Source organism: Falco biarmicus, chromosome 1, assembly GCF_023638135.1.
Source record: "Falco biarmicus isolate bFalBia1 chromosome 1, bFalBia1.pri, whole genome shotgun sequence".
Classification (NCBI taxonomy): Eukaryota; Metazoa; Chordata; class Aves; order Falconiformes; family Falconidae; genus Falco; species Falco biarmicus.
Window position 1 is genome coordinate 111,297,035 of NC_079288.1, and position 13,542 is coordinate 111,310,576.

The 13,542-nt window shown below is 39.8% G+C and overlaps 1 protein-coding gene across 5 annotated transcripts in view; it reads right to left on the reverse strand.

Annotated features, from left to right (window-relative positions):
• Positions 1-13,542, reverse strand: part of DCLK2 (doublecortin like kinase 2) — a 98,423-nt gene that overhangs the window by 26,486 nt on the left and 58,395 nt on the right. For all 5 annotated transcript variants that reach the window (XR_008825695.1, XR_008825696.1, XR_008825692.1 and 2 more), the window contains 3 exons: positions 12,668-12,762; positions 3,826-3,895; positions 2,769-2,877 (listed from right to left, as the gene is read on the reverse strand). Coding sequence is in view for 2 of the 5 variants with exons in the window: in XM_056360806.1 (XP_056216781.1) it covers positions 2,769-2,877; positions 3,826-3,895; positions 12,668-12,762 (274 nt within the window). In the remaining 3 variants the exon portion in view is untranslated. The remainder of the gene's footprint in view (positions 1-2,768; positions 2,878-3,825; positions 3,896-12,667; positions 12,763-13,542) is intronic.

A 13,542-nucleotide genomic window follows, 5' to 3' on the forward strand; every position in this document is an offset into this window, starting at 1 on the left:
GTAGTTTTCCTGGATTTTAGTAAGGCATCTGGACAAGTTGTCCAACCGTGAGACGAGCAGGTATGCAGTGTGCTGGCGAAGAACTGGCTAAAGGACAGGGTTCAAAGGGTTGTAGTGAACAGGACTACAGCTGCCTGGCACCTGGTCACCGGCGGTGTTCCTTTAGGTCTTAGTCCTAGGGCTGGTTCTGTTTAATGGTTTTGTCAATGATCTGGATGCAGAAGTTGAATGCACCATCAGCAAGTTTTCTGGGATGTGCTGTTGACTCTCTTGAGGGACAAGAGGCCTTGCAGAGGGATCTAGATAGACTGGGCTATGATCAATGGAATGAAATTTAACAAGTCAAAATGCTGGATTCTGCACCTAGGATGGAGTAACACCAGGCACGGGTATGAACTGGGAGAGGAGCGGCAGGAGAGCAGCCCTGCGGCAGGGGATCTGTGGGTCGGGCTGAGGGCAGGCTCAGTGCCAGTCAGGGATGTGCCCTGGCAGCCCAGAGGGCAAACTGCATCCTGGGGTGCATCAAACACAGCATAACCAGCTGGGCAAAGAGGTGGTTATCCCTGGGTGCTGGGGTGGCGTCACCTTGAGCACCATCTGCAGTTCTGGGCCCCACGATTTAGGAAGGTTGTTAAGGTCCTTGAATGCACCCAAAGGCAGGCAACAATGCTGGTGAAAGGGCTGGAAGGAACATCCTGCAAGCAGCAGCTAAGAACTTTGAGCTGGTCTAGTCTGGAGGAAAAAAAAAGGCTGAGGGGTGACCTCATTGCTCTCTATGGCTTCCTGAGGTGGGGAAGTGGACAGGGAGGCACTGATCTCTTCTCCCTGCTATCAGTGATAGGATGTGTGAGAATGGTTCAAAGCTGCGCCAGGGGAGGTTTAGACGGGACATTAGGAAGCGTTTCTTTACCGAGAGAGTGGTCAAACAGTGGAACAGGCTTCCTAGAGACATGGTCGATGCCCTGTGCCTGTCGGTGTTTAAGAGGCATTAGGACAAAGCCCTTAACAACATGCTGTGACTTTTGGTCAGCCCTGAAGTGGTCAGGCAGTTGAACTACTTGCCTGTTGTAGGTCCCTTCCAATTAAAATATTCTGTTCTATTCTCTGCTATTCAGTTTCACTTAAGCCTCTCACATGTAGCTTCTTACAAAATTAAATGGGCAGGAATCCAGTTGCAACTCAGCTGGCTATATTGCCTTCTCATGGTTTTTGCAACAGACCTGCAGTGTTTAAAGCAGTAGGGACGTGATTACACACTGATGTGGTAATGCTTGTCAGGAACCAGAGTTTGTTGGTAGAAACTGTTCAAAAAGAAAAAAAAAAATCAGGACCTTGGAATCTAGATGTTTACACTGACCAGAAGCATTATCTGAAACCTGCACATGCAACAGGAACTTTCCTTGAGCAGTAAGTGTAGCATATTCAGATCACATTTAGCCATTTTTTTCTATGTATCAGGACTGTGCTTGTAACTCTAGGAGTTGCTGCCTAAGTCTTTATTCCTTACTCTATAAACCTTACATGCCTGCACATCAGTTTCTCAAAATAATATTAAAAATAACAATTGTCACTTGCTGCTATAAACCACCGAATGGTGTATTAGACACTGTGTTACACACCACCTGCCAATATTACTCTCAGTAATGGAGGGAAATAATCCAGATACAGTATGAGGAAACAACTATTTTGAGAAAAAGCAACAGGGGCTGCAGAAACCTATGTTTCAGTAGAGAAGGCCCCAGGATCAGCCTCAGTACCCAACCCTTTTGGCCATATGGGTGGCTCAGAAAAAATATCTATGCATCTACGATCTGCTAAGACTGGAATGAAATGTTTCCATTCATAATTATCTTTCTTTTCATTTAAATAAAATCAGCAGATGAGGACGAAATAACAGAACCTGTTCCTGTAATTTCTATGGTTTTTACAGACATTTGCTGAATTTGCCCAGTATTTGTGTACAAGTTAGAGATTCCTCATAACAGTTAAGAGGCTGACATAACTCTCAGATTGATGAAGACAGCAGAAGGTGGTTCTAAAAAATACACAGAGAAAGCGACAGTCAAATCATCTGTTATGTTTGCAACACCAACGAAGTGTGACACAAAGCTTGCAGAGGAAGAGCAGTAACACAGCACAGGGCTGTAAAGGTACCCTGTCTAACTTATGGGAAACCAGGCACAAGAATATTTCAGAGTCTGGACTATTAAAGGGCTGATTTGAGAAGTCTCTGGCTATTCCAGGCACTACTTCGCAGAAGAAGCAAGCACAAGGGAGACAGTAGCACAGGCTAATAGCCACCGACAGCATGTCTTTAAGCATACTTTGCCCACAGTATTCTGAAAGCTGTGAAAAATCATTTCAGCAGCAGGCAGTAGGGATACTACAGCAGCAGAACTGCTGAGGCAGAAGTGGGGTCTCACAAAGACTGTTTAGATGCCACATACAATTGCCCACCATCCACAACAGTCTGTTGTGTGAGGAGATTTCTTGAAGATCTGTGGGGTTTCCTTAAGAGCCTCCATTAGAAGGTGATACCTCCTCTAGTTTTGGGGATAAAAAGCCATGTTCCTCCGCTGCTCTCATATCCCTTTACTGGAATAATACATAGGAAGCTCTGTGTGTTTCTCTATGCCTGGCTCTCCTGTAGGCATATCTTTGCAACTGCCCTTTGCTTTCATCTCATCACATTCCCTATGAAATCATGCCAACGCACAGGGCTTTACCCAGTAAAGCAAACAGCAGTACAGAAAAGTTTCCTTGCTCACCGTTCTATGCACTCCTTTACAACAGCAAAATTGCCATCACCAATCACCTTCCCCACTTTATACTTCTCAAGAATGGTAGATGACCCTGAGCACTTGTTTCCATTCACACCTGCAAAAGAGCAAGGTCAGTAACGCAAGCTGAAGAGAAGTGTCAGCAGGATGCAACATATCCCCAATGGGTTCCACAGGCACAGAACAAATGCAAAACAAAACTTCAAAGCAAGCTGTTTTCTTCACAGCTTATTCCTTTTTTTTTATCTCAAATGTAAGAAAGAACAAGACAGGACTAACCAGAATTGTTTGACCTTTTAGCACACAAACTAAATGTCACCATGTTTTTGTGGTGGACATATTCTAAAAGTAATGAATGCAGTTAGAACGTCCTCAGTCCGACTCAAAATACTTTTTTTGAAATATCTTTTTGCATACTCAAAGCAAAAACGCAAACAAGATTAATCTACAATGCATGTAAAAGAATCAAAAGTTTTATCTGCTGAATTCCTTCAAGTTCCCTTAGCTGCTGCTGAAACATCCAAAATGCAAATAAGCTTGATAGCTTCTTATTTCATTATTAAAAAATGTTAACATTTACTCTAAAATTAATTTTAAAAAATACCTTAAAAGCCCCACATTGCTTTAAAGAGATAGAGAATGAAAGGTTAAGTTTAGGTAATGTCAGTTGACGGGCTAGTGGTTCTACCTGAAGCACAATGTGCTGTTTTGAGGAGGGCTCCACTTTCAACCCAGCCACAAACACATTTCTGATGATACTTTGCAGGTCACGATCAAAATCACTCAAATGCTAATAGTGACTGTTGAACAGCAGGGCCCACTAAAATGCTACCACTTGACAAGCAAAGAACAGAATTTATTTCCTAGCTTTACTGCCTTGATGTAGAAAATGCAGTAAGAATCTTTCCAAGATAAGGTTGTCGACAGGGCATCAAAAAGAACAAAAAACGATTTGGCATCATCAGAAACCACCTAAAAGTGCTAAACTAACTGCCAACTAAAAGAAAATTTTTGCACGGACTGTTAGCAATTATTGGCGCCTTACCTTCAGGACTCTGGCAATGTGATTCAGGTACACCATTCACATTGGAGGAAGACCCACCATGTGGAGAGATCTATGGAAGTACATAAGAACTTATTATTTCTGATCATAATCACAAGAAGATGCCAGAGAAAAAAAAAAAAAAGAGAAGTTAAAAAAGTCACCCTAAAACCACCTATACAGAGTCAGTTTACTTTTCCACTCCCATCTTATTTTCATTCTTGCTTTCTCACAGTTCATCATCATTACAATACATCATTGTCACTTGCACCGATATGTTTCAGCCCTGCTACTCTTATTTAGATTGGTAGCTGAACAGACTTCAGTAAACAGTAAAGAAAGTTCCCTCCAGCTGCACCAAGTTCCATCTAAACACTACAGAGCCAGCGTGTGTCGAGGCAACGTTCCCTCCTCATTCTACACAACCAGGTCATTACAACACACTCTGGCACGCGGTTCCACATAAGCCAGAGAGCCACCTCCAGGCAACGATTCAGTGCCCACTGCAGCAAGCATGTGCTCTTGTGCTGAAGGCTAACGCATCTCGTCATAGCTGGCACTGCCTGAGGTCTCCCTACCTGAACTCTGTCAATATCTGCTCTCTTCAGATGAGCACTGAAGCATGCTAGGAAGGCGATGTAGGAATGCTTGCATGGCCCTACTAATTCTCATTTAAAGAAGAGAATTTTGACATAGGCGGCCAGGTACTTCTACAACAGTGAGACCCGCTTGGCAATCTAGTGGTCTGTATTTCAGGTTATTACGGATGTGATGATTTATGACATCTACAACCAATTCAAGTTACATGTCTGATGTGAATCCAGACACAGATCCAGTCTTAGTAACTGTAAAAATCAAATACCTACACAATTATAAAGGGTGAAGGCTGAAGGAAACTACTTTTGCTGCACTAACAACTTAATGGGTATTCAATCTGAATCTTCACAATTCTATTTAAAGTCACCCTGCCATACTGCCCAGACACACACACACCAATCTATTTTTATTTTAGAAAGGGGTGGAGGCATAGGAATGAATTCCATAAACAGTAAAATGTACTGAATGTGCACCACTGTTCTATAAGCTCTCCCATTACAGTTAAGAAATGAAATGATGAAACTATGAAATTAAAATATAGCTTAGATCATTCCCCCTACTCTACATAACATTTCTTGCTGTTCTGTGAAGTTCCGTATCTTGTTTTCTTCATGGGCTATTCTAGTAGTTCTCACCACTCACCACATAAAGGATTAAAATACTTTGCCTTAAGCTCACTGTCTGTTGAAATGGCTTTGCATGACACCAGGAATGCAAATGCAGCATTTTCCGTTTTAGCCGACATTGTCTGGTTACACTGCTGAATATTTTAAATCATTAACACTATTGTCAATGGAAGAACTGAACTGACAGATAGGGATATTGTCTAAAAGCTCATGAAATGCTAATGAATGCTTAAGTTTCTAGCGGCAGCTGAGCTGCCAGATCAGCTAAAAGTACAGTAACTAGAATCTGTACAACTTAATTTTGAAGAGCCTCTAAAACAATGATGTTTACTAGCATTTGGCATAGAAGTAGCATCAAACAGCAACCAGTCAGGTACTACTCTGCTCCTTACTAATAACCTAAACCCAGGCTATGTTAAAGCTACTGTCTTTCTGAGTTACCTGTTTATTTAACCAGGAATAGGAACAAGGACATTTGGGTTAAATGTCATTTGTGCAAATTCATGAGTCAGTCTCTTAACCAGTCAGTCACATTTTCTTCAAGTATGAAGCAGAGATTACAGAACAGATCACTGCAAAGTACTAGTCATCAGCCAAAACCATTAGTAATCTATTTTGGGTTTTCAGTGAGTGACAATACATGGGAATATCTACCCCAGATTTCCAACTTCCTTCATCCTTATAATCAGGTCAGAGCATGACTGGGCACATTCCTTCTTACCACAGTATTTACAAAAAGAAAGCAATCATAAACAGGAAAAAAGTTAAAAGGAATACTAAAAGGAAAAAAATCTAATGCTGCTGTTGTGTCTGAGGTGCTAGACCAGAACCTGAAATGGACAGTTCAGCCTTAGCTCTGTGACTAATTTGCCTCGTGACTCTATAGACATGAGGCCGAACTCACTCTGAAAGAGACTGCGTGTAATTTGGGTGCTGTAGGTCTGTGTTTGAGCTCCTCAGCAGCAAAATCAGTCTAATCTTTCCCTACTGTGTCAGAGAACAGTAGAAATACACTCTCAAGATGCCTGTGAGGTGCTTGACTAGCCAGAAGACATGGAGAGGAGGCAGGAATTGTCAGTCAGTGACACAGAATAAAGGGATTTTTATTATTAAAGTACTTTTCTAATAATTTAGCTACTCAGTGACATGTAATACTTAGAATATCTTGTACTGTTGGTATCCCGATGGCTGCAGGTATTTTGAAGGTGAAGTAAAGATTCTGGGTGTGCAATTAGACTTGCCTGGTTCACTAGCCACTGCTGAAGTAGCAAGATGAGAAAAGGATGCATGTTGCTTTGATACTACACTAACTGATGGCACCTACAATCACACTGCAAATTAGGTTTTGCAACAGTTCCTCCGCTTGTATTCTAGCCCACACAGCACTGCTGTTCTACTCTAATACAGTTCCCCTTACACATGACAAATTCAGAGTGCACAGGTCTTAAATCCACCCTCACATACACATGCAACTCCTAGAAAACTCAGACATGAGGCAGAATTTGATTCTCTTTTTAAAAGCTCACAGAGCAATTTAGAGCAGCAACAGCTATCCAGCCCCTCAAACAAAACAATCGCCTCAGGATGCAGATGCTACTGGTCAAGAACATCTTCCACTGGCAGCCACCACTATTGCAATTAATCATTCTGCAACACAGAATATATAGCAATTATTGCTTTTACTTCCAAGTTGTCTCCCTGCAGGTAATTTGTGTTTCAACAGCACGTTCAGAGACAAATGCACAATACAACACAGTTGTTAGAGATACTGAGAGTATCTTGGTGAACACACGGTTCTCAAAACTATCTGCATTTAATTTTACAGATTAATTAAAGATGTTGTAAAAAGTTACAAAAGGTACTAAGCTGACAAAAAAACCTCCCCAGCTGTTTCATGTTCTTCACATGATGAACTGTTTTCTGGGGAATAACCATTTTCCCAGGTTCACATAAATATCTAAACACATTATATATTATTTTGTACAGACTGTGACTTTCGGCATGAGGTTTATCAACACAACACATGGTTTTGTGAGAAACACTCACATTAGATCTGTCACATCCATAAGCTTAACACACCCAATTTAGTACCCAACGTGCTTATTACACCTCAACATAATAACTAAGGAACAGATATTTAGCATTCTTCCTTTCACCCTTACTAATATTCAACCCATTAAAAACTCTATTTTATACTTTGCACTGTAGAATATTATTTTTTTTTTACTACCTGAAGTATCCAATCCATGATGTGCCAGGCTTCTGCATCCTGCCAGATACTGTGTGCATCAGGTTTTCTAATTCTAAGTTAATGATAACAAAGCACACTCATCCCCCCAAAAAACCAACCCAAACAAAAAAACAACAAATAAAAACATAAAAGCCTTTAAACCACCACAGAGCCCAAGAGCACGAACTGAAGTGGGTATGCAAACATAAAGTGATGTATGTATAAATATCAGGGAAGGACTAGCCCAAGATTCCCTTAAAATCTGGATCAGAGCATGAATCAGTGATTTGGGAATGAAAAAGCAGCAGCTTGGCAGTCATCTTCATCAAGCCACATCTACTGGTTCAGTAGCAAAGATTTTTAATAATTCTTTGAGTCAAAATGCTACCATATATCTGAAAAAATGTAAACACAGTGCTTGTATTTAAAACAGAAATGCGCAGGGACATAAGAAAGTAATCCCAGATAACTGTACAACTGGTCCAATTTTATTTTGTGTCTCATGAGAGTGTGAGGAAGGATCCACAGATATAAACCCACATGCTCTCAAAGCAGAATGGCATTTTAGTCGACAAACCTTTGCACTCAGGATTAGATTAACTGTCCATGATACGAATGTTTGCAGAAACATTTGGGGCTTTTTTTCCTATTGAAGGAAACATGTAACTTCTTGGTAGCTGCATGGGATGGTACCTTCTAGAGCCCCCATATAAAGGTTTCCTGCGTCTGTCATTCTTGCCTGTCTGGAGAGAAATGAAGGACTTGTGCCATCACGTTGCTAGGCATACAAAGGACCTGTGTACATTGTCCTGTAACACATATGTGCAAGTGCTTGTTTGACTTCGGTCAGACTTCCTGTGGTTGCTCAGCATCTTCACAGCATGTATATGATGCACTAAATGTGCTGCCCTTGTCCTCCAGCACATTCATAATGTGCTGAAGAGACGCTGAACTGTATGGTCTGCATGTACACCCAGACCCTTGTGTCTGGAATATGGGACCCCTACACAAACATTTCCGATACTATTTTGATCATAGAATCTGATCCTGTAATATCCTCAAAGTGCATCTAGCCAAACTTAGAAATAAGTATGCCTAATATTGTTAACTTTTCCTTGAGTCCTCATCTGACACTACTGTGGTAATCTTCCATCTGAAGGCTAAGAAGAGAATGTAAAGTCTCATACCTCCAGAAAAACTCCCTGACATTCTCAAAGAAGCTTTCTCTGTCTTTATGAAAACATTCAAACTGGTGATGAATCTAACTGCAGACTACAAATATTTTAGTGAAATTGTGAATTAACTGTTTACAGAAATATTGTCTGAAATCTAGGGACACTTTTATAGTGTCATTGTAACTCATCCTGAAAGGCTGCAATAAGAAAGGGCTAAAAATATTCCAAATATAAATGAAATGTTGTTTATATAATCAGTATTTCCTATGAGGTGTTGTATTTATTATTATAATGCTTAATATCAACATAATCTGTAAGACAGAAACTTCATATTTTTCAAGTGATGCTTAAACACTGCTAGTAACCAACTATACTGAGAAGCTACTTGTAACAATACAATAGCTAATTACAATGTAGTTATTCTGCTGCAACTTCAGCATACATGCTGTGACAATCTATATAATACCATGCATTTTTTTGCACTGCTCTGGAAACACTGAAGAGCCACATAAGGATTTACCCTTTTTCTAAAGAGATTTTGAACCATATCTCATTATGTAAAGCATTTAGCAAACTGGTGCCGATGGGTGAATGGACTCAACACTAAGTGCAATACCTCAGTTTCCCTACCAGTACAAATTAGCCAACTCTTTTTATCCACTGTACGACCAAGAAAGATGAAGAAAGATTCTGAATTGTGAATTCAACACAGGCAGCAGTTAAAGAATTCCTCTAAGAACTGCTGTTGCACCTGTGTCGCTAGGTTGGATAATTGCATATAAATATTCTTAACATGTAACTGCTAACAGAAGCACATGCGTACAAAACCGAAGAGATTAAAACCTAGATGAAGATAGGCATTAATCCTTCAAATCACTTAAGCACATGTTTAACTTTAAGTACATTAACATCCTCATTGAAGTAAAAGGGACTACTCAATAGCTTGAAAGTAAGCAGGTACTTAAGTTATTTGTTGGATCTGGTTTTAATGCCCTTTCACTCTGGTCATTTGGTCCATCAATCGAAAAAGTAATACCAAGACAAATGCAAACACATTGCTATTTAGCTTAATTGGGATTCTAAGAAAGCTTCTTTATTTGTACAAATTTGTTTTCTTTCTAAAAAGATGAGAGACTTTGAGGTACTTAATTTCAAGAGGACGCAATAAAACACATCCAAGTAAGCACCGGGAAGCTACAAGGCCACTTCCCAAAATCTCATATTTAATCTAGTCTCTGGATTATTTTTACAGTACTAAGTGAGCCCAGTAACAGATGTACTCAAAAAAATATGAGTCGAAGTACCCCTAACAGCTTGGCATACCTGAGTATCTATAAATGCACACTTAAAACCAAAGGAAAAGGTTAAACTTGTCAACGGTCACCTGCCTATAGAACAGCAAAAGGACTCCTCTCAGTCAGTCGTCCTGTGCCACCTCATGCACTATTACCATTATGTCTTAATCCATGCACTGGTTTTAATCTCTATGGAGAAGTTAATAGAAAAATAAGAAACTCGGCACATTTGCTCAAAAAAGAATATTGTATAGAGTAGTCATTTCACGCCCATACTTGTTCACTTTTGAATCTAAATCTTTACCTTGAAACAAACCTACTGTGAAGTGACGTGAGTTTTCTGTGCCTGGAAGTACCACTTCTGCTTACAAAGCGTTGTGAAACAGAAGGAATCCTTGGGGACTGAAGAGATTTCACTTCAACAAAAAAGAACCATTCAGAGAGTATGATGTAAGACTCCGTGTCTGAGACTCAGAAAAAACCGCTGTTGCAGTCAGTATCTTTTGCAAATTTGCTGCCTTGATGACTAGCATTATCACTTAAGCTCTGTGTTGGCTGTCAAACTTTAAAAAGCTTAGCCAGGCTCTAATCTATAGTGTAATCTTTTATTTTGCTCTGGCTTTCCAAACATCACAGTTTTTGAAGTACAGTTCATGTGGAGCTGCTCTGATGGTCTGCTCTTTAGAGGAAACAGAAACACCAACCCTGATTTGTTCCCTTTTCCTGCTGACCGAAGCTCACCTAAAACCATTATTAAGTGTTGCTGTTTCAAGCTCTACAAAAATAAATATATATGATTTCTACACAACAAATCAGCCAAAACATTGCATTTCCAAGGCCAGAAAATGCAGCATTATACTTCATTATTTCACTGTCTGCCATGGTATTTGTATCTACATTTTCATTCAGTCATGGCACCTTCTTTACACAAGTGCAGGAAGCCAGACTACTGTCTGCACAGCGATACAGTCTTAGCAACAAGGAATTATTTAACAATAGGGAACAGCAGTAACCTCAAAATAATAAAATTGGTCCCCACCTTCCCTCTGTTTTCCTCATCAGGCTGGCCAAGATCAATCCTACAAAAATAATAATGGGTTTCTTAAAAGAACCTAGTTTTACATAAAACCGTGCTTCCCTGTTACTGCTTTTGTGTGGATACTTCGCCAAACCAGTCATCACTACTAGAACATAATCAAGAAACAAGGGTCACTGCGCAGTGCACTTGTTTCTTTTAGAATTATCCTGAGATTCACCTGATAACTTTCCCTATTTTTAGTCTCAGGAGTACAGCTGGGATCCTCCTACTGAACAGATGCAACCTAATGGAGTAAAACAAAAGATACTCACTGCTTCAGTAACACACCACGTCTGAGATGATTGATTTCTTTTTGCTGTTTTCTTTGGTCATATAGGGATGAATTATTTGACACAAAACCCCATTAGTATCCAGCATCAATTAAATTCCAAAATGAAAAAGTACAACAGCCTACTTCAGTGAAATTGACAGTGAAGGGGAAAGAGGACATGTCCACTTTACTGAAAATTGCTTGTTACTATCAGAATTATCTCTATCTTAATGGAGCTTTAATCAGCTAAAAGCAGACAGGACAGCGTGGGAAAAAAATGAACCAATTTATCTAGTTTCTAAACTTGTAATTTCATTAAAGAAAGATGAAAGAGCATTTGTTAAATATAGTGCAGACCATCAGAGAGCCTCAAGTCCAATGATTTTGGTGTCCTCTACTTTAAGTTCTATAGCAGAGCTGTCCAGACAGATTTTAAGACACACAGATCTAATTTTCAGTGTCAGAACTATTACTGCTCTTGGAAATGCTTTATAGGGGAAAGGCCAACCTATGTTGCTCTGCCCGAAAAGAAGCTATGGGATGTCACAACTCAACAACATAAAGGCAGAGTTCAACAATAAATGAACCAAACAACAAAAAATATGTTAGCATTTAAAAAAATAGATCAAACCTTTTCTCAGAATTATCACAGAAGCCTGGCAAAAACCAGTGCCATACTCCTTGCAAAACAGACAAAGACTTGGTAACAATTAGCATGTCAAAACCCAAATCTAAATACTATTCACATCACGTCCTTTAGCCAGCCTCTTAATTGAGAAAACAGTTTTACACAGAATTATGCAGCCTCTTCCTAACTGTTGTGTTCATCAATGGGAGCTATTACTCGATCAGAATAATTAGTGCAGAACATCCAGCATGCTTCCAGAAAGGTTGCAATTGACGATTTCATAAGAAAATTCTCCTTGAAAGGACAGCTGCACAAATGCAGCAGTAAGATGCTCAGCTGTGCTCCAGGCTCCTCCTTTCATTTTACCAGGCAAAATGCATAAAGCAGCCTCTAAGAACTGGAAATGCCACCAATTTTTAAGTGGTAGTGGAAGAGAACTCTCTTGGTGCACCACAGAGAAAAATCCTCCAGACATCAGGCTGCTCCCAAAGGAACCCCTCCCAAGCTTTCAGGAGGGGACTGCATTAAGGGGTGAAATTGTGTGCCACAAATGAGGAAGGGTGCTTCAGATGAAATTCTGGGCCATGCTACAAGACCATAAGGTACTGAAACAAGGATACCACATTTGTATAAGATGGGGGAACATAAATTACTTAGGGGATTTCTGCAGTCCACACAACAATAGAAAATTTGGAGGCCAAACTGGCATATTCAAGTCACCATCACCCTCTGCCTTCACTAAGCTGAGAGTTCCATCCTGCCAACCAAAGACAAAATACAAAGATCTTAAGGTCTCTTCTCCAACTCAAAAATCATACTAGCAAGACTACCCTATAGAATTGTAACTCTTTTTTTCTCTTTTTCTTTTGTTCTTCTTCAGCATCACTGTAACACATTATTCAATGAATGCCGGAATTCAGAGTTTTTGATGGTTCTGGCACTTACCTTGAGTCCACGAAAGCTGCCTGGGCTTGTCGGTGAAGAACTGGAGGACTTTGTAGATTTTGGGGTGGATAATTGACTGCTTGGGGTTCCATTAACTAGCCAAAGCAATAAAAGAAAAACAAATGTAAGAAAAACCAAATAAAAGTCAAAAACCCTAACTTGCTTTTAAACATAACATACCTCTCTGGTAAGTTATCACTCAAGTCTGCATACAAAGACCAAAACAGACTCCTCAGCATTTGGGAATAAATTACACGCTTGCATGCCACACAACTGCACCCCTGAAACTCATGTGGCTGGATCAAGAAGACACACAAATATTGCACTGTCATTCTAAAGATTAAAAAGGCCTCTTCAGTCCTTTGTCAGTGCAAGAACTTTGGGCAAGCAATAGCCATAGCCTTCTAAAATTATATCATTTATTGTGATATCGCACAATAAAATATGGAAAAAGTGTACATAAAGCCATGTGACCCTCCGTCTCTCTTTTTTTGGATCAACAGCTAAGTAGACTGCTCCACAGAACACAAGTTGTGTTGTTTGGTTTTTCCCAAGAAAAAAGAATCAAACAAACAAACAAGAAGTAAAAGTTGTTTGGATGATAAAGAACTTATGCAGTAGTTCAGAAAAATATTGATTTAGGGGAAAAAAATCCTAACGAAGTAAAAGCTAGTAGCTTATTTCTGAACTTCCAAGAAGTTCAAGTGTCTGTGAAAACATACAATATCCTCCCTTTTGACTTCAAGAGTTCATTCATTTTAAGTCCATTTTCCCAGACAGGCCTGATACAACATCTGTTAATATCCCTGGTATCTTGAATATAACTTGGGTCAGTCCTTGTCTTTTTCTGAAAAAACCAAACTGATGAATTTCAT